The following is a 22097-nucleotide window of genomic DNA, read 5'->3' as shown; positions in this document are numbered from 1 at the left end:
GCAATTCTGACTTCCTGGCTTTGGAGCTGGACTCCTTTCTTAGCCAACCTAACCTCCCCACACATTCTTTTTCCTATTTCTCACACAGCCACTGTCAAGACTTCAGGAGGGTAGGCTTAAATAGTCATAAGCATTTATGTGCTTGTCTGGTATATGGATTTAAATCTGCAATAGTGTGATATTCCATCAAACTCAGTAATTAAATTTAGCCACCTTGGTTACAAAGCACGGCTGGTATGACTCCTTCACGACAGTGGCCCAGGCCTACCTATAGTTTTTAATTATTACTAACTGTGGGTTATTATGTCAGAAGTTGCTCATCCTCTATAATTAACTCTCAAATCTCGCCTTGCTATGCCCCATGCCTGTGCTCCTACTGAGTATATGGGGTTATGCTCTCACTGTGAACAATACAATACTCCCAGCATTCCAAGGGGGAGTGATTCTCCTGCTCCTACACAGAAGACACTAATGGGCTGTAACAGCAAACATTAGAATAAGCACAAGTCCTGTTCCCCTGCATCTGAATATAACCAACAGTCAGGGTTCCCAAAGCCAGCTTGATAACCTGTCACATATGTCTCTGGTTTACTAGTACCTAACAGTCAATTTTATTGGTTGGGTGACATAGGGTATTGAGATTAATGATACAGATTTGGTACATGTATGAACATCTAGAACTATAGCAGGGCAGGGAAAATGTCCCAGTGGTTAAATTGTTTGCTGTACAATCATGATAACCTGATTTATCTCACACACACACACACACATACACACACACGATTAAACAATAAATAAAACCATAACAGCATGAGCCTTGTAGGATGGTAGCATATTTATATGTAATTAACATAGTCACTTATATTATATCTATTGTTAATATTATTATTTGAAATGTTAATATAAAACAATTGCTAGATTTATTTTCAATGTAAATACAATTCATTTCTGTTGTAATAGATGGCAGTATATATATATATATATATATATATATATATATATTCAAATTTTTGAATAGGTCAATGGGGAGATATGGGGCTTTTACCTGTCTGAGATGCCACATGAGTCTATCTGAAGGTCACTGAAGTTGCCAAGGGACCCCTGCTGGACTGCAATCAGATCTACCATTTTGTTGTTGATGGAGATGAGCCTCATGCATCCTTGAAATCCACCTAGAGGGCTCTTACACTTGGATCCAAAGCTTTTGTCTGGACAACCTGATGAGAGCAAACCAGAGTAAGGCAATAGTACATTGTACAAAAAAAAAAAAAAAAAAAAAAAAATCAGTATTTGGGATGACGGCAGAATTTATAAGTAAAAATAAATAAATAAAGCATACATTTGCTTATTCTCGGCATTAGAGGAGAGAAATAAGCCCTCTGGAGTCATTATTAGTTTCATCTAAATTCATGCAAAGTATTTTCTTTATTTCCATAGGATTCAAAGGAAGTCTCTAGAGTTGCAAGAATTGTGTGCACTACTTTAGCTTGATCTAAATTTAGAAGTTTAGTTATTGGCTTCAAAATCCTAAATGTGCCGGGCAGCAGTGTCAAACATTCTGTAACTTACGCAGGGAACTTGGCCTTTAGATTGGAAAACTCAAAGCATAAACTAGGATAAGTGTACACTGAAGACAAGAAAAGATAAATCGATAATAATGAAATGCCTTTGTACTTAAAGCTAACTATCTGAGAAAGGAGATATATTGATCTGGAATAAAATAACTAACACTTTATTTGATTAAATACTTTATTTCCTTATACATGTAAGAGCCACATATATATCTGACAAATGCAAATGGCTAAATGTCAAAAAATATTTCACTGTTTGATTTTTATGTATTCTTTGGCTCAGCAAACAATGCTCTCTTTATGCTGATTTTTTTCAAACATTTAAGATTTGTTCTTATTATTTAAATAACAAATATAATATTAACCAATACTGCCTGGGTTTAATGATGTTCTAAATGTTTATTCAAGTGAAGTAAATAATTTTATGGAGTATGAGCACATATATTTCACTTACATATTTCCCATCAATCTTTCTTTGATGCTACGGCTGTCAGCCACCACTACAATTTCACAGAATTAGAAGAGAAACAGCAACACCTTAATTCCTCTACACTACTTTTCCACCTGGAAATTTCCATTACAATTCAATTTTTTTTTTCACCAAGGACACGTCTCTTTAATGCTATCTTTTCCCAGCAAAATAAATTTACATAGCAAGTAAAGGCCAGTATTATTTATAACTATTAGCAGGCACTCTAAAATATGCTATCTTGATTTTAATGGAAATTGCAAAGTTTCAAATTTGATTTATCAACAAAAGGCAATCACAGGTTTTTGGATAGTGATCTGAGGTACATAGCAATGTATATATTTACAGTAATTAGAATTCTCCTGGCCCATAGCACACTGTTTTACAACTTTATCCTCCAATGGAAAGACCTCCTCGTCTCCTCAGGTTATATAAGCAGTAAGAAAATTCCTTGGGAGAGGTGGTTCTGGTAGAGCTGTCTGGGCATTGGAAAGATAATTCCAGAAACACAGCTACAGTGGTCTGTGATCCATGCTGCAGTAAGCATTCTGTAATTCAGCTACCTGTGAGCCACTCACATTTCTGTAAGGAACCCCAGTAAAACCCATTGGTTCATGAGCTACACTTGGAGTGAATAATTTCTTTGGTCTATTGTAGGTGTCCTACTCAGAACAAAGATACAAAAGGAGCCATACAATGTGCATGGTTAGAACAATTTCCCTGTAGATGACCTATTACCTAACTAAGAATGTCAGAATAAAGAAGAAAGGGTAATAGTTTAGGAACACTTGATAGTTCTCATACACCAGAAATGTAAACTACTTGGCTACTCTTTTCTAGTGTTGGCATGCCCTAACACATCTCAAACTATTTTAAAATGGGTTAATTCATACAGAATGCCTGAGGGCAACAAGACAGGGAAAAGTGAATCAAAAAGATATATAATTAAACCATAAACAAAACCAAAAGTCAGATCATGGGTACTTCATGTTCTTGGATAAAACACTCAGTAAGCATAAAATTCCAAGGACAAAGAAGGCTTAGATCAGGTCTTTGAAGGCGAAGATGGGTTAATATAATGTGATACCAGGAAGAAGTTGAATACTGAATCTATGCAAGATGAAAGTACTAAAGTAGGAAGACTCCTGAAGAATTTTCAATGCTGAATTGATGGATAGACCCATTACCAGAGGCAGTCATCATATTAAAGACCTCCAGAGATGACACATAAATTACTACTGTATACTGCTGTTTCAGAAGTGAGATGCCATTTCATGGCAGTGTGACCAGGTCCTTAGATACCTGATGCTTGCTTTGTACAGGGAACTTGAATGTGAGTATTCTATACCTCAGTTAGAATCTCCTACATGCCATGATACCCATGAAAAAGATAACATAAGAGAATTTACAGAAATTAGTCACTCAACTATCTTCTATGTGCACAGAGAACCAAGATTTTGAATGTATAGCTTATAAGTGATCAAATGCACTTTGGGGCATCCCACAGTGTGCTCTGATTTTTTTTTTTGAAATGCACTCATTTGAAAGAAGAAAGGTGAAGAGAAGAGAGAGTGAGGTGATAGATAAATAGTGGGTGTTTTGTGTGGCATATGGAGTTCTGTTCTTTGAGAAGTAGCCCTCTATCCTGACAGCCAATGGGACAGGCTCTCTGAAGACTGCAGAGTAGGGACAGAAGCTAGGCTGTTGGGGCAGAGGAACTCTTGACATTAGAGTACACCAGCTAGTTTAGCATGACTGGATTCAGTCTCCATCACTTTGAACTTACAGTTGAATTGGGAGAAAAGCAAAGAAGAGTTCATGGGAAATCTCTCAGAACATGTGGATTTTTTTTTAACCTTGAATATAAGCTGGTGAAGAATTAACCATCTCAAACTGAGTTCTATCTAGATGAAAACAGATAAGTGTCCCCTGTCCTATAATCAAAGTTTTCAGTGGTGACCAACAGTGACAGGATGCTGGGGAGGGACACAAAGCTTTCAGCTAGAAATTTCAAGCATGTGTTTATCCCACTGCCCATGGCAGCCTAACAATGAGGCCAGTGGAGCACCTTAGGGACCCTACCTCATCCCTTCCCCAAACATTCCTTTGCCAATAATCCCCAAAGGATCCCAGGAAAGATGTGATGCCCACTTGGAATCTTCTGCCTGGAATGTTTTGGGGACACAGAATTCTCAGTCCCTAAATCCTAATAAGACTGTTATATGGCCTGAACTTCTCAATCAGGCTCTGAGAGCATGAAGCTAAATCCTAAAATGTTGGGGTAGCCAAGACCCTGCAGGGCATATATTGAAGGGATTGGTGTTGGGGTTTTAGCAAGGAAGCTCTGTAGCATATCTTTTAGGCATACCACATATGGTTATACATTTATAAAAGCAGGCAAATAAAAATATACTCTAAATTTAGGTAGTGGTCACCTACCTAGACAATCTTAGAGAGACAAATGTTTATTTATGATATGCATGAAAAGATGTGGAATTCTTTAATGTCATTAGAGGAGTTGGGAGATGGTGCTGTGAGTATGAGTGCTTATACAACAATGAGGAAGTGAGTGCGAGTCCCCAGCAGCCAAATAAAAAGCTAGGCATGGCAGTGCATATTCCTTTTGACCAAGTCCTAGGAAAATGTAGAGCTAGGAGCATTCATTACTCAAGCTTGCTGGGTAATGAGAGACTAGAAGATGAGATGGGATGCCTGGCATCCTTCTCTGGCCTACACACACACCAGTAGGCACATGCCTCTGTGTGTATACACACACACACACACACACACACACACACACACACCCATTCACACACTACACAAAGATAAACACACACACATGCACACACACATATTTCAGTCACAGACACACACACAAAGATAAACACACATGCATGCACACACATGCACACACACATATACTCAGTCACATACACATACAAGCACACACTCACACACAGATACACTCACTCACTCACATACACACACACATGCACATACACACACACATACTCACTCACATACACACACAAGCACACACACTCACATGTACATACACACACTCACACACACACACATAAACTCACATACATACACATACACACACACACACACACCTGCATGTGTGTGTACCATATTCAGACATACATATGCACAAATACACAAAGAGTCACTGATATTCCTTGAAATGTCTATATGTTCTGAAACATAGACGACAAAGTAAATTAGACACGGGAGTGCACAGTGAAGATCCCGGCAACCTTGCAACGTTGCTGTAAATCTTGGTGAATCCAAACCATTTTAGAATGCTATAGAGTGCGACATGTGCATCATAATAAACAAAAATTACAGCATGCATATATTTTACTCTAAAATATTACAGTGTGAATAAACACAATAGCGAGAGAAAATGCATAAAATAGCCAAGGATTACTAAATTTGAGCATAAAGGACATGAAATGCTGTAAGAAAGACAATTCCATTTTCATGATTTATTAACATTTTACCCAAGCTTCTACTTTTTCTTTCGTATCCTTTAACAATATGCTTTGTACTGGGGTTTTTCATATCTCTTTTACTGTTCTAAATATTTTCCTTTGGATGGAAAGCTCTGGGTTAGGTTTTACTATATACCTTACTATTGATTAAAAGTCTATACATTTCTATAGGTTGCCACAAAATCCATCATGTTTTGTTAAGCAACTTAGTCCAGAAATGAACAAATCTCATTCTGGAAAGCAATGACATCACTTAAAATTACAGCCTTTGGCTGCTTTTGTAGTGGTGGATTGCATAGATGTCGTTTCGTAAGGTTTTGTGTTTATTACCTATACGTGCGTGTTTCTGTGGCTGTGAATATGTTTGTGCAGGTACCTGCAGAAGTCAGAGGGGGATGTTGGATCCCAGAAAGCTGGAGTTGCAGGTGGAGTGAGCCACCTTATGGGTGCTGGGAAGTGTCTCAGGTCCTCTTCGAGAGCAGCAAGGACTCTTAACCACTGAACCACCTCACCAGCCCCTTGGTTTAGTCTTCCTTCTTTCACTTCAGTTTGTTTTGTTTTGTTCTTTAATTTGTCTTTAAGCCTCTGGTGAACTAGTCTATGTCTTTATGACGATTCTTAGAAAATGATTTGTATTTTATTGTTAATCCATCAAGATTGAAAATCATCCTCCATAATAAAAAAATGATTCTAGAATTAGTTTTTATTTTTATGATTTATTTCATTTTGTGCATGTATGCATTTGTGGGGGACATGTGTGTGTGTGTGTGTGTGTGTGTGTGTGTGTGTGTGTGTGTGTGTGTGTAAGTGTGTATGCACACATGTGCACATACGTGCAATATAAGGCTGAGGGCATCAGCTCCACAGGAACTGGACCTACAGGCAGTTGTGAGCTACCTGACATGTGTTCTGGGAACTAAGCCCTGATGCACTAGACAAGCACTATGAACTCTTAACCACCAGTATATCTCCCTGGCTCCAGAAGCCACTATTAAACTGCGGTCAAGCAATAGCCAAACAATGGTAATATAGAAAGAAAGCACTAGGACATAGTTACATCTGTCTACTGAACTGCACTCCTTATGTCAGAGTCCATTGTGTTTGTTTCAGTTGTGAAATCTCATTCTCGTGCCACTAATCTGCTTTCCTGAGCCTTTATTCCAATCAACCATCCACAAGATGATTAAGCACTTCATCTGTTCTTGTTCCCTAAGGAAAAGGCTGATGCCGAAGGCCTGTATCCTGGTTTTATCAAATGTACCAGTATATTTGTTTTTCTTCAGCAAAGAGACTGAGTTGCTATGACTAATTATGTTTAATTATTTGTCCAGTGGCGTAATACTGTTTTCTGCACTGGGCAGGGAGGAAGCAGTCGGAATGTTGTTCTATGGGAGCTAGGAGTCAGATCAGGAAAAAATAAAAAAACACCAGAAGGAAATCAACCCATCAAATCAGAAGACGATGTGTAAGGGCCATTTAACACTAGGAGAATCTAACAAGGCTTGAAGATAAGAACTGAAGAAAGTGACCTACTTAAAATAAATCTCATTATAGAAACAGTAAGCATAAGGAAGTCTGCCTTGTAGGAATTCATTTTAGGTCACAATTTGTCATTTTGATCCACTCAACATTTTCATGTTTAAAGAGAGTTGAAAATTAGTCCCGAGGGTTAGCACTGCTTAAAGCATGTGAGAGATCGTCTCCAGGACACAGAAGTGGGAACACAAATAGGATCCAATGGACCACATCATGTGACTCATTTGCTTACCTCCAAAATAAAAGACGCCTCCTGAGTTAACCTGCTCGGGTCCCAACCAAGGAGAAGCAGGGCTGATGTGGCCGTCCACCACCACACTCAGGTGATTCCTTTTAGCAGACAAGGAGACAGAATGCCACTGGCCATCACCTAAGCCTGCACCTGGGGAGAGGAGACAAAGGAAGAGCTCTCAATAGGAAACACGAAGCAGCCACTTGTGAACAGCACAGACACTAGACTGAATGCAGTGTTGGCATCTGCCCCAGCCCCACCTTACCTGTCTACATTATAAGACACCCATCCATGCCTGCAACCCCATACATACTGTGACTTTTTCTGCACATACATAGCTATGATAAAGTAAACTTATAAAGAAGGCACAGTCAACCAGCAGTAACTCAGACTAAAATAGAAAAAAAATAGACTGTAGGCATCCTTTAAGCAATATGAACAGCTTATTTCTGGTATTTTCCAGTTCGTATTTTCAGACCCTAGTTGGCCATAGTTGTTGAAGCTGTGGAAAGTAAAACCTCAGATAAGGGAATGACACTTAAATTATTGCCCCATACCAAGTGTGAAGGATGTGCCTATAATCCTACAATTTGGAAGGATGGCTGATACAGGAAGACTAGGAGTTTGAAGGCAGCCTAGGGAAGTAGTAAGTTGAGAGGGAGAGGGGAAAATAAGTGAGCAAGTGTGTGTGTGTGTGTGTGTGTGTGTGTGTGTGTGTGTGTGTGAGAGAGAGAGAGAGAGAGAGAGAGAGAGAGAGAGAGAGAGAGAGAAAACCTTATTAGGATAGTATTAACCAAAACGTCAAAGTAGAGCCCATGTACATACAAGAAGCTAAGTGTACTAAATGGGTTGATGGGTTTTGTTTTTTGTTTTTTGTTTTGTTTTGTTTTGTTTTGTTTTGTTTTGTTTTGTTTTGTTTTGTTTTAAGAGCACACATTGTTGGGATGGGAAAATGGGTGTTGGAGATAAGGGAAGGAAGGAATGGAAGGTAGATTTGATCAAAACACATGTTCTGCCTATATAAAATTATCTAACACTAAAGACATCAAAACAATATATTGTATACTAAATGCCTTTTGAAAGAGCCCCACATAGAATAAGGTTGCATGCACACTTCTACCTAAGATTGCTGGAGAAAGCCTTGATGACAGGAGGCTCACAGTAATGATTTCCCTCTAGGATTATCCAAACTCCTTGATTCAAATTCACAGGAATTTAAGGACTATGACTGTCAAATACCTTAGATATCTCTCCCTCCCCCTTCCCCTCCCTCCCCCTCTCTCACATGCCATCTCTTGCTTTTGCTCTCCCTCTCTCTTATTTTATCTCATTCACTCTACTCCTTATGCATAAGAGACACAATTCTAATTAGACTCATACTTTTATATAAAGTAAATGTTGCTCTAATAAAAACCAAGGAGTTTCCACTAAAACACATTCTCCAGTTCTTCCTAAGGCAACACTCATGTCATTGCTCTTCCTCTCAAAGGCAATTATAACTACAGTGGCCACAGCCAAGGCCAAATGGGGGATAGGGAAGCTGAGCTATCTGTGGTGGATTTGCCAGTCACTCTTACAGCCAGAGAACATCTCAGCCAGTAAACAAAAGTCCTACCACCCTACAAAGCCCAAGGAGACATTTAAATTGCTTTCTTACACTGAGTGTGGTTCTCTTATAATTACAGTTTTAAAATGCCCCCCAAACGCTCTTAAATTGTTCACATTGTCCTGTCATGGTTATATTAAAAGGGACACAAATCTTAATCAAGAGTTAAAAGAATACTATGCTATCATCCAAGAAAAGTATACTTTTTTTTCAACTTGGACACAGGAGTAAAGAAGGCAGGCTGGATACTTACATTGAGACCAATTTCTGGTTGTCGGCCAGCAAGCTCCAGTGAAGCTCCTAGCTCTGCGTTTCCCTAGCACTTGGTCAAAAGGAATGTGCACTGCCATGCCTAGCTTTTTATTTGGCTGCTGGGGACTCACACTCACTTCCTCATTGTTGTATAAGCACTCTTACTCACAGCACCATCTCCCAACTCCTCTAATGACATTAAAGAATTCCACATCTTTTCATGCATATCATAAATAAACATTTGTCTCTCTAAGATTGTCTAGGTAGGTGACCACTACCTAAATTTAGAGTATATTTTTATTTGCCTGGTTTTATAAATGTATAACCATATGTGGTATGCCTAAAAGATGTGCTACAGAGCTTCCTTGCTAAAACCCCAACACCAATCCCCTCAATATATGCCCTGCAGGGTCTTGGCTACCCCAACATTTAGGATTTAGCTTCATGCTCTCAGAGCCTGATTGAGAAGTTCAGGCCATATAACAGTCTTATTAGGATTTAGGGACTGAGAATTCTGTGTTCCCAAAACATTCCAGGCAGAAGATTCCAAGTGGGCATCACATCTTTCCTGGGATCCTTTGGGGATTATTGGCAAGGAATGTTTGGGGAAGGGATGAGGTAGGGTCCCTAAGGTGTGCCACTGGCCTCATTGTTAGGCTGCCATTGGCAGTGGGATAAACACATGCTTGAAATTTCTAGCTGAAAGTTTTGTGTCCCTCCCCAGCATCCTGTCACTGTTGGTCACCACTGAAAACTTTGATTATAGGACAGGGGACACTTATCACCGGAGCTCTGTTTTCATCTAGATAGAACTCAGTTTTGAGATGGTTAATTCTCCACCAGTTTAAATTCAAAGTTAAAATAAAATCCACATGTTCTGAGAGATTTCCCATGAACTCTTCTTTGCTGTTCTCCTCATTCAACTGCAAGTTCAAAGCGATGGACGCTCCATCTAACTCCTTTAGGAAGCAGAATGCAGACAACTCCTTCCATACTTAATCCACAAGAGCACGTGCTTCCACGTATCTCTGATCCTCGTGTGTCCTCTAAGCTGTCTCCAAAGTATAGATGCACGACTCCTGTGTTTCTCCTTATATTTACCTCAAAGTTTTTGCTTTCCAAACATCTATGCCGCTGAAGTTTTCATTTTCTAATGTATTCTACACTGATTGTGAGTGGATGAGTGTGTAGGCACGTGCCTGTGCCTAAGTCTGTGTGAGAGCAATCATCTACATGCCACATGATGCTCACAGAGGTCAGAAAACCTCTAGCACCAATCTCTCCCTGCTCTAAAGTCTCTTGTTCTGCATGGTGACAGACACTGAGCTGACTAGCTAACTGCTGGGGATTTTCCCATCTCAGCTTCCAGTCTTTCCAAAGAAACATTAAACTTAGAGACACATGCAACCATGTCTGGCTTTATTAAATGGATTCAGGGGTTCAGACCCAAGTTCTCACTGTGGTTCCCCAAGTGCTTTATCTACAGAATAATCTCCCCAGCCTTGATTTTGTTCCCTTCATCAGTGATAGAGTTTTATATATAGCCCAAGCTGATTTCAAAATCATAATCATGGATTTTGTCTTAGCCTCCCAAGTGCTGGGATCCAAGGTATGTGCCCACCTCATCTGGCTTGCACAGTGATACTTCTATAACCTAGGATAAAATTAACTACTATGTGATCAAATGGCATATAACTACAGGCGCATGGACTGAAGAGATAGATGGTTAGTGGTTCGGAGCCTTGCCTGCTCTTCCTGAGGACCAGGGTTTGATTCCCAGCAGCTCCATGTTATTTCACTATCATCTGTAGCTCAAGGCCCTGGAGATCTGACGCTCTCTTCTGACCTTCAGGTACAAGTGTACGTGCAAACAAAACATCCATACACAGGAAATAAATCACTGGGATTGAAACATTTTAAAAAATCATGTCTATCAAGCGTGTATTATACTTTACAGGGGTATCTTTGTGTTGTAACTGTTTCTAAAAGCTTTGTGTCTGTTTTCACACTCATGGATTCGTACAAGTCCTGCAGAAAGCCAGTGCTGGTTCAAAGAGCACGCTTGCTATGATGATGCCCTGGGCATCAGCTGACAGGGCACAGGACAGAATTAAGCCAAAGGCTTGGGGAGGCCTTTGGAATCCTATTTCCCATACCGAAGCCAAGTTAGATTATGAACAAAAGACTGGCAAGACTGCCCACTCTGCAGTTTGGCACCATGAAATGCATCCATTTAACAAGCCAGCAGGTTATGAACTGGCGCCACACTTTCAGAGAACCCTTTAGAAAGCTGAAATTTTGAGTAACAGATACCATTTACATCTGGAGGAGACTTATCTCCTGTCAAAGGGATAGACTGCTCAAGTTAAAGCATGATCTGTGTCATATCCCAACTAGTCTTACCTAGTAAAGCTAATCCTCTTTCACTTTGCTGTCTCTCGGGTGGATAAGAAGGCTCCCCTTCTGTCAAAGTAGGAAGGGGAGGAATCGTGCAATCTGTATGCTTTCCTTTATTAGGTATATAACACAACTCAATTCTATTGCTACCTTATTAGTTATTTTTATAATTAAGAAAGGAAACGTTTAAAAAGCTAGAATAATAGCTTACTGATTAATAATGCTTGCTGCTCTACTGGAGGACCGGAGTTCAGTTCCCAGCACCTGAACTTAGCAGCTCACAAACTACTGTAAGTCCTTGTAACTCCAGAGGCCCTGAAACCCTCTTCAGGTCTCTATGAATACCTACCTACACACACACACACAGACACAGACACACACACACACACAGACACACACACACAGACACACACACACACCAAAAGAACTTTTTTAAAAGAAGGAAGATTTATTGTGGCTGATAGCTATAAGGTATGGCAGAATTCCTGGTGACAGGAGTGTGTAACTGAAATTATTCTCATTCCAGTAGAGGGGACAAAAAGCAGAAAGGGATCAGACCCAAGGTAGGGTAGGGCTATAACCCTCAGTGGCCCAGACCCAGTATCTCAATTCCTCCAATCATGCCTAAAGCCTCAAAGTTTCCACAATCCCAAAACATCACCCATAGCTGGGGATCAGGAGTCCTAGGCCATGAGCCATGGAGGTGTGTTTGTCGGGGGGGGGGGGGGGGGGAGGGTGCATATAAAAAAACATAACAGCCATCACTCATAATCCCTGTTCCATCTTGGAAATCGAGGCCAGTGCCCCGAGGAGGCAAGTACCCCACCACTGAGCTATACTACAGCCTCTATTCATTACAATCTGGAGAGTGACTCTATTGTTAGTATATTTATAAAGTAATAATTCTAATAATGTTATCAAGTGATTGCTCACAAGTACCACTTAGTGATTTCTAGATATTGTTTAATTTACACCACAGTGGTTATTACTCTCACTTTAAGTGTGTAGACATTGAATCTAGGTCAGAGTAAACAACAATCTCAGGTGCTACTAAGCCAATAAGCAAGAAAACAAACAAGACGCCCTTACCTGACTCTAAACCAGACAATTTACTCTGCCTATAAGGCAGATGCTCTCCTTATTTTTCTTTACTTCAAACAACTTTGAACAGGAGAAAAGCCAGAACTGACAGTGCAACATATGACCATCAGGAAGGTGAACTTTGAGAAGCCACCTAGTGGACCTAGGACCTGACACTGTCCTGTTGAACATAAGTCAACTCTCAGAAGAAACCAAGACCCATGGTGGTGCATGCCTGTAATCTCAGCACTTGGAAATAAGAAACAAGAAAAGGACTGTAAGTTCAAGGCCAACCCTGTCTACATAGTGAGTTCCAAGCTAGCTTGTAAGACACTGTCTCAAAATATCAAAAAGACAAACACACAAACAAAAATACCACTATCTCAAAATCTTGGGTGTGCACAGATCATTAAAAAGAAATAAGATTAATGTGTAACCCACAGGAATACCAAACCTCTCCCTTCTCTGAAGAATACGAATGATTTCTGTTGCTGTATGGATGTTTAATGTCCCACTGCAGGTTCATTGTCTGATAGCTTGGTCTCCAGGTGATGCAACTTTGAAACTTTCAAGAGGTAGAGCCCAGCTAAAGAACACAGGTCATCAGGACCAAGTTTTGAAAGCTATCGACCACTCCCTAGTCCTGGCCTTTTTCTTCCTGAGGGGATGGGAACAGTCTCCTCTATGAGACATTCTTTACTATCACAATGAAGTACACTGGTTCAACATGCATTTCCCAGCAAGATGGATGGAAACTCCCCAGAGCCATGAGCTGAAACAAGCCCTTCCCCCTTTAACATTGCTTCCACCAGGTAGGGTGGGCCCGAGCAATGCATACTATGATTGCTACAGGAACGACTAATTTCCCTTTTGTCAATTCCTTCATCTTTATTCCATTCCTCCATCCCTCAAGATTAAGATTAGAAAAATATCAAACAGAGTTGCCCTTATGTCCTAAGACCATTAAGCAGAAGCTAACGTTTGGTTTCTCAACACCACCAATCAGTGAACACAACCCCATGGTTTATGTCATTCTTCATACTTTTACATCAAGCTGCGCATGTGAGTCTCCAGGGATGTCCCTAGCCTTGTGACAAGCCACAGACTCAATATGTTCAAACTCCTAATGTTTGGGTGATTTAAGGAGGGGAAACACTGTCAACTGAATAATAATTGGAGGTGTTTGCAATTGCAGATGGCAGAGAGGCTAGGATTGTTCTAGAACCTTCTCTTCCTCAACTAAACCCCTCAACCTCTGTCTTTGGCTCAAACCACATCACCACAGAAATTACAGCAGGAAGTAGTTTTTAATCTGCTTTCTTCTGGGTGATCTCCAGGCCTATCGTAAATTGCTATAGAAACGGTCTGACAGCTTAGCTGCCCTTGGCCTCTGCTGAGACTGTAACAGGCATCTAGAAGAGAAGATGGATAAAGAAAAGAACTAAGCCTGTCACTTAAAGTAGATCCTCTGCAAAGGTGCAGAAGGCAATTACATGTATGCCATCACTCAAGGAACCTCCGAAGAGTGGTACCCATTCCCAGATACACCTCCAAAATCACCAGCAAGCCTATACCTACCTTCATCACTAGCCAGAATTAAGGACCCAGATAGCTAGATAGCTCCTGTCAAAGTGAAAATATGGGGGTCGTTGGTGACCATCACTTCAGTGGAGGGCAGAAGTTTAAAGGTGACAGGTTTACAGTAGGAAGGGAGGAAGAGTTTAACAAGGAAAAGGGATGAGACAGAACTGTAAAAATGCCTTTTTCTGGGAGAGATGCACCAGGAGGGCTGTATCACTGCCAGGAACACAAGGATTGCAAATGTCTATCAAAATAGCAGACACACTTCAGATAGCGCAGGCAGGCTTACAAAAGGCACATTCTGCTATAGGGCCAAAAAGCTTGGTCATGGGACTGGTTTTCACCATTAGGCCAAACCCTAAAACCATTGTAGGAGCCTCCAACTTGACAACAAAGAATTTCATCTTCAAAAAGAAAATGTAACGTCTTTGTTACATTAGGTCCTTGATGTCATCTAGATCAGCTTTGATTTGACATCTCTAACAATGACAAGGGCTGAAAATATCTTGTGTCGTGAGGGATTTCAAAGCATTGCTAAAACGTTTCATAATTTAGGCTAATATACTATCATTAATATTTCAAGAATGGCTTAGGTTCACATAATATTTTCAAATTCCAAATGACAATTTGTCAACGGCACATCCCATTACAAACTTAGCCTGATAATTCAGATATTTGCATAATTCAGTTCTTTCTCCATTTAATTTGGTTTTTTTCACTATAAAAGGTAAAAATATTTTGAAAATTTCAAACCCTTAAGATTTCTATTCACTATAACTATGAATAGTTAAGCCATCCTTATATAATGAAAAGATTTAGTATAATATAATACCCCGAAGTTTCTCAAATGGAAGGTCATTTCCTATGAGAAATGAAACTGGCCAGGCACTCAACTACCATTTAAGTAATTTATTTGTAAATAAAAAGTCCATTTGCTGTATTGAAATTCTCAAAAATTAATATGCATATAATAAACCCACTTGTGATTCACTTGATAATGTTTGACCAACAAATCAATTGCTGAATTGTAATGACTTTAAATAAAGCCATGAATGACTGTGGGATTGATATTATATGATACTAAATCTTTTCATCATATAAGGATGGCTTAAACTTCCATAATAATTAAATATATAATTTTGAAAGAAACTGGAAAAATGAGAGTGGAGAGAGTTGCTAGGCCAACATTTGCTATTTTCAGGGTAATATATTTTGCTACGCTGACAGTCATAGTTAGATTCCTTATTATAAGCTATGAAAATAATCATATAAAGTCACGTGATAACATAATGGATTATGCCGTGTCTGTATTCAAACACTCATTTAGAGATTTTTAAAATCACTTAGGGTATTCTTTACAGTGCTATACCTAGTAATTTATTAACTATATATTCCTGTAAAAAGGTTGGGAGTGAGTTAGCTTCACGCAGCTCACTACAGTAATGCTGTATGAAGCACTTTCTTTAAGATGTTGAAAATTAGGCTTACAGCCATAACCACTTCAAAGGATGTCAAATACATCACAATACGCTACACACTAATGACAAGCTTACATTTTAAGACTCTAGTTTTAGGAGTCTCTTAATTATTCATATGACACTGATTAATTTATGTCTTTTTGTGCAGACTACAAACCCACCACATTGAACATTACATAAAATGTCACAGCACAGTACCTCTAAAAAATTATAATTAATGCCGACTTTCTAGGACCCTAACTTAAACTGCAGTGATACAGGAACACAAATGGCAGTAAAAATATACAAACATTAGGTCCGTGTCCTGGCTGGCTTCATGTCAACTTGACACAAGCCAGAGTTATTTTGGAAGAGGGAACCTCAATTGAAAAACTGCCCCTACCAGATTGGCCTGTGGGTGAATCTGTAGTACATTTTCTTCATTGATGATTGATGTGGGAAGGCCCATCCCACTGTGGGCGGTGCCACCTCTTGGATAGCAGTCCTGGGTGCTTGCAGAAAGCAGACTGATGCAGAGACCATGGAGGAGTGCTACTTACTGGCCTTCTCCCCATGCATCTCTGCATCAGAACCTCCAGGTTCTGGTTCTGAGTATCTCTGACGATAGTGTGTGATATGGAAGTGTGAATGAAGTAAACTTTTCCCACTCTTAATTCCCTATGGCCATGGCGTTTTATCACAGCAACAGAAACCTAACCAAGTAGCACAGTAGCACCAATTTGTATACTTGTTCTTCCTACTAGTTTCAAACTCTATTTTAACTTTTCTCATTTTTTCCCTTCCCCAATCATATTCCACAAATGTTGGTCATAGTTAATATAGAGGAGTAGTACAATAGCATCTATAAATTGTTGTTAAAGATCATTTATTAAATTAATGTAGCAATTTACCCCAATGTGACCTCTACCTGCCAGTAGTGGATGCTGTTCTATATACGAAAAAAATATGATGGAGATTCCTTGTTGCGAGCTATATAATTTTAATGAAGAGACAAAAATATCCCTCACCCACAGCTCTGACCTAGATTGAACATTAATTTTCAAGACACATATAAAGTCACCTTAATTGTATTACCTCTAATTGACAAATGGATACCGTATTGTAAACGAACACAGAGAACGTCAATTGGTGTCCAAATGGCAACTTTTGCCTCTCTAAAAATATATCCAACCACTGCAAGGTACATTTGCATATTAGTATAAAATGACACAGATAGATATAGGTGCCAGGGTGGCCGCCATCACATTCCATACCGAGTTGAGTTGGAAAATAGCTCTTTAACAGTGTAATTTTTCACTGAAAGACATCCAGTTAACTTATTGGCCTGTTTTCAGGGCCATTCACTGCTCCCCCAAAGCCCATTTTCTCCTGCTAGGTTGATGACTTGTCTGAGTTGGTAAAAGGGTCATGGATGGAAATTTCTACTCCCTCATCATTATCAACTATGCTAATAAGAACTTTGAATACTGGAATCACATTTAGAAGAAAATTGGAATCAAGTTCCTCTAAGGAAAGGTACTGATAATCTTATTAACTCAAGTATCCATTTATTAAACAAATATTAATTTTTTGGCTATGCATAAAATTTATGGAGAAGGGACAGAGAGATAATGAAATCTTTCAAATCCATATGCTTTGCCTGCAGGAAGACATTTATTACCTGCTGTGATGTCACTGGGTGACTTTCCTGGCTGGTAAAGATTCAGTTTAAGTTTTCCATCGCTGAGCAAGAGGAGGAGACTGCCTGACGCCGGTTGGAGTTCACTGAAGAGCAGAAGTCCCTCCTTATTCCAGGTTCGGAATTGAAAGCTGGCTGAAATGGCTTCCTCTTTAGAAGACACTGGGAGGACCAAATAACTCCTGGTGCTCAGAAAAGTCAGAGGCATAGACTGTGGTTGTGAACAAGAAAACGAGGCATTTCCCTGAGGACAGAGGACAAGAAAAGGCACTCAGTTTGTTACCCTCCACACAGTTTGGAGTTTAAGTGCTCATAAAGTCTGGTTACCAATCTCATATCATTGTAGCCTGAAAACAATTGGCTGTTACCATGAAGGCCCATATTAACATTGACTGATACCATGAAGGTCTGAATCATTGCCATTTATCTTAAAAGTTCTTGAAGCATGTTCCCAGGCTTTCTAGTCATTCTTCAACCTTAGAATGGACTTGGAAATCTACTTTATTGAGAAGAATAAACATTGAAGTTTTATTTTATACAACCGTTACATTGTCTGTGTATGAAAGGTTAGATGGTTAGATGCTTGAGAACACAAATGCTAACTGCTAACGTAAACATATAGAGGGAAGGGGATTTTAAGACTATTAAACCCTATGGAGATGGGAACAGTTATCAGCTTCAGTTTGAGCTTACACTTTATTCGGGTAGTTGCCCTCTCCTGCCTTACACAGAGCACATCCTCTTGTCCAAGAGCAGTGGGGTGGTCTTGGCACAAGTGCTGTAGACAAACATTATTTAGGACAAACTACACATATCTGTCTATATTTCCTTTTAAATTATCTCCCTGTAATAGAAAAGTAAGGAAATTAAAATCTTACTGTGTGTTAGAAACATACAAAGAGCCCAAATTCACCGAGAATTAGGAATGAAATATTTTCGATAATAAATATTCTTGTGATGCTCTTTGGGATTTTCTGCACAACGTGAAATTCAATTTGCATATTTTGAATTTTAAGGAATGAAAGAAATTAATGAAAATCTATTTAAATCTGCATTTTATCATCAAAATAGTCAAGTTGGAAAGCGTGTTTCCCAGAATTTCAATCTTTGCTTCTAGCTAAAAGTTCCTACAAAACCTAGAACAATATTTGACAGTAAGACACCAGCCATTTTGCCCCAGAGGTGTTAGGAATCACGTACAATGGTGGGTGAGCACAAACAAGCTTTCAGTGACACACACTGCTTGCTTGCTAGCAGAAACCCCGAAGTTTCTTTCTGGAAGATGATTTCCAGAACCCATGCCAAAAAGCCAGGTTTGGGACTTGGTAGATGCCCAATGGTCAAAAGACTTGCTATACAAACTTGAGGACTGGAGTTTGGAACTCAGAATCTTGCAGAGATGCAGGATGGGTAGGGAAGCCATCAGTAATTTCAACCTTAGAAGACTCGGAGTCAGGGAGATTCCCAGTGCAAGCTGACAAGCAGCAAACAGGCAAGCTCTGAGTTTGATCAACAAATACACCCGCAATGAATAAGGTGGAATAGTGACTGGGGATGATTCCCAACAGCAGCCTCCAGCTTCTACTTGCACACATCCACATAGATTCAAAACAAACAAAACAATAACAACAACCCATGCATGCACACACACCCCCAAACACACATCCACACAAGGTTTGTCCCACTTTCTGCTCTCTCCCATTCTGTACCACCTCTTTATCATGACAGCTGGTCCTGCTGGGCAGTGACAAGCCAAGTAGATGTCCAGCCCAGATGTGTATCGTGGATTTATTAGAGACAGAAGGTACCCAGAGGCAACAGCTCCTGTAGAAGCCTCGGAAAGCTCATCGCATAAGCCACAAACGATCTGCCAACTCTACTTGGTCCATTCACGCTGCGGCTTCAGTTCATGAGCTCCTACTGCCAGGTCTTCACTTCCTGGTTCCTCTGCTAAGTCCTAATTGTAACACTCTGCTATGGCTTCCCTGACTGAGCCATGACCAACAGAGCTAAAGGCTGCCGCATTTCCATAGACTTGGGTTATAATGGAGCCCAGACAACACTGCTAATTAGACAGCATGGCAGCTCCATTGCTGGGCCAGTCTATAAGCTCTTTATTTGGGATGAGTGGCCATGATAAATGCAAGTGTTTCTTGTGTCTTGTTAACACACCAGGAAGCTACCTAATTCTTGAGGCCTTGTGCTCACCCAACAAACTGGTCAGGCAATAACTTCTTAAACAAACTGACTAACTAACTAACTAAATAAACACGCAAACAATCTATTGGGAGTAATACTATGTCCATAAAATTTAAGCAGCCACAACAAAATTAAAACCATATCACAATAGAATTTTACTTCTCATGCTATTTTTTAATTTATGCAGCAGAGTTTTCTCCAAATTAAAACATTCCATCTAGGAGAGAGGGGCTGGCTCACGAGATTCAAGAAGTCAAAAAATCACCACATGTCTTAGAAAACTAAAGCTTAGAAAATTCTGGAAGGCTCCTTCCTGGCATTATAGATATCATAAACAACTGCTAGGGGAGGAGTCTGACCAGGCAACCTGTGAGGAGAGAGTTCTAGAGTGCAGCCTTTTGACTCATCACCTGTGTTGGAGTGGCTTTTTTTGTGATGCAGCTGCTGTTGAGTTGTTCTTGCTTGTGTAAGTATCCTGGTATTACCCACACTCCTATTCATGACCCCATTAGAAGCTCATTGGTCAACCAAGTTAGACTTTGGTGCAAATATTACTTTGGTCTCTCATGAGTTCCCTTTCTGGTGAAGAAGTAGGTGTGTGTGTGTGTGTGTGTGTGTGTGTGTGTGTGTGTGTGTGTGTTTTGTTTCTACCCAGAAAAAAAATCTCTCATACATTTACTTCATATAAAAATAAATATATGGCCAGGTGGTGGTGGTGCACACCTTTAACCCCAGCACTTGAGAGGTAGAGGCAGAGGCAGAGGAAGGTGAACCTCTGTGATTGAGGCCAGCCTGGTCTACAGAGTAAGTTCCAGGATAGCCAGGGCTACACAGAGAAACCCTGTCTTGAAGCAAAATTAATTAATTAATTAATGAAAGTAGGCATATGAAAAATACTTGTGTTTTGTGAATTATAACTCCAACAAATAGAATTAAGCTCCTATATGCTTACTGTTAACCAGAGAGAAATTTTAAAGAAGAGCCAAGTCTAAAACATATTGAATGAGACTCTTAAATGGAGCAATTTTATTTGGAAAAGACACATTTTCCTCATTCCTTCACTTGGAGGGTCTTACCATGGTGATGATCTGAGGGCTGTGTTCCTTGACCAAGCCAATGACATCTACGCCATTATAAAAGAGGTTCTCTAGACATCCATGGAAATGTTTGTGTGGCAAGGACACTGATTTTGCAGGTGCTGAGATCCCTCCAAAGCTGATCTTAGAAAGAAAAATGGCATCAATAATATTGTTTAGTGATTTTAGGAGAACCTATTTAAATAATTATGATTAGCAATTGTAGCAATAGTCATCCTGTAGATAACTTCACAACACCACACACAGAAAAAAATTAAGATACTGACTTTTAGAAACAAATTTATGTGCATTCAGTCTTCATTTGGGTGACAGTTTAATTATTCTTCCAAGTTGCTAATCACACCTGGTTTTGATATTTATTGCTTAATGAAGAAAAATACACTTTTCTATTCACAGTAGAACTTGGGCTATTTAATAAGGTACCTAATTATGATAGTTTATTTTGTATATGTTCCTAGCACACATTTGCTATTTGCATATTTAAATCGGATGTTAAGGAATTAATCTGTTTCTGTTTTAGTCTCCCTTAGATTTGCATTCCTCAGGAGTAGAATACAAGAAACTCAGATCATGCCTTCTAGATTTGCATGCAGCAATGAGAGCCCATCACTGAAAACATGATCTACACATGTGACTATACATGTCAGGTGAGCAGATGGCCATGTGCTATAATGATACATATAAATACATAATAAATGATGAGCTTCAAGTTTGGTATGAAAGTGAGTTAGACCTCCTTGGGAATGTCTTGTCAGCCTGGGGATTTATTCTCAAGGTGTGCTTTTATAGCATTTTTTTTTTTGACTAGGAAATTAAACTACACACACACATCATCAAATCTGTATTAATTGAAATGTAACCACCACACCTCATAATCAAGATCCAGGTAATTGAATTCTCCTTGGGCATGGAAGTGACGCCTGTGCTCGTCCACTGTAAAGTTGACCTGTTTCCCCAGTCTCTGGATAAGCACAGAATGCCAGTGCTGATCATCCAGCAGGCTGCCCAGTGTGAGGTTGATCAGGGTGGAACTGGAGGTCAGTCTAGCCTCACCTAGAAGGAAAAAAAAAAATAACAGCCCTCTGATCCAGTTAAAAGGGTTGGGGATCTTCTATTTGATGGACCAGTGTCACTGACAGTAATTTGTAACCTTCTTCGATGTTTGCCATCCTGAACAGTGGTGTGGATTTACCTGCAACTTGATTATAATGATCTCTCAACCTTGCTGTAATTTCCTCCACTGTTAATTCTTTCTATTATTATTACCCATTGCAAGCTCATTTTCTATGTAAATTTTATCTTTGCTACAAGCTCATTATTTTTACTGCTGTGATATTTTTCAATGACCCATCCCATTCTTTATGATGCTAGTGAATAACTGTGGAGCTCCACCAGAGTTATGGGAAGAGCAGTCCAAGTGGGGT

At 39.6% G+C, this 22097-nt stretch overlaps 1 protein-coding gene across 2 annotated transcripts in view; it reads right to left on the bottom strand.

Annotated features, from left to right (window-relative positions):
• The window catches only part of Cntnap4 (contactin associated protein like 4), a 290563-nt gene that overhangs the window by 89720 nt on the left and 178746 nt on the right, over positions 1–22097 (bottom strand). Inside the window, exons 6-10 of one of the 2 annotated variants that reach the window (XM_021169778.1) lie at positions 21542–21726; positions 20653–20796; positions 17360–17621; positions 7306–7455; positions 1046–1217 (exon numbers count right to left, since the gene is read on the bottom strand). In XM_021169778.1, coding sequence (XP_021025437.1) covers positions 1046–1217; positions 7306–7455; positions 17360–17621; positions 20653–20796; positions 21542–21726 — 913 coding nt within the window. The remainder of the gene's footprint in view (positions 1–1045; positions 1218–7305; positions 7456–17359; positions 17622–20652; positions 20797–21541; positions 21727–22097) is intronic. The other variant, XM_029480968.1, reaches the window with a different exon arrangement.

The sequence above is a fragment of the Mus caroli genome, chromosome 8, assembly GCF_900094665.2.
Source record: "Mus caroli chromosome 8, CAROLI_EIJ_v1.1, whole genome shotgun sequence".
Taxonomy (NCBI): Eukaryota; Metazoa; Chordata; class Mammalia; order Rodentia; family Muridae; genus Mus; species Mus caroli.
Note: the sequence above shows the minus strand (reverse complement) of the source record. Positions and strands in the feature narration are given on the sequence as shown.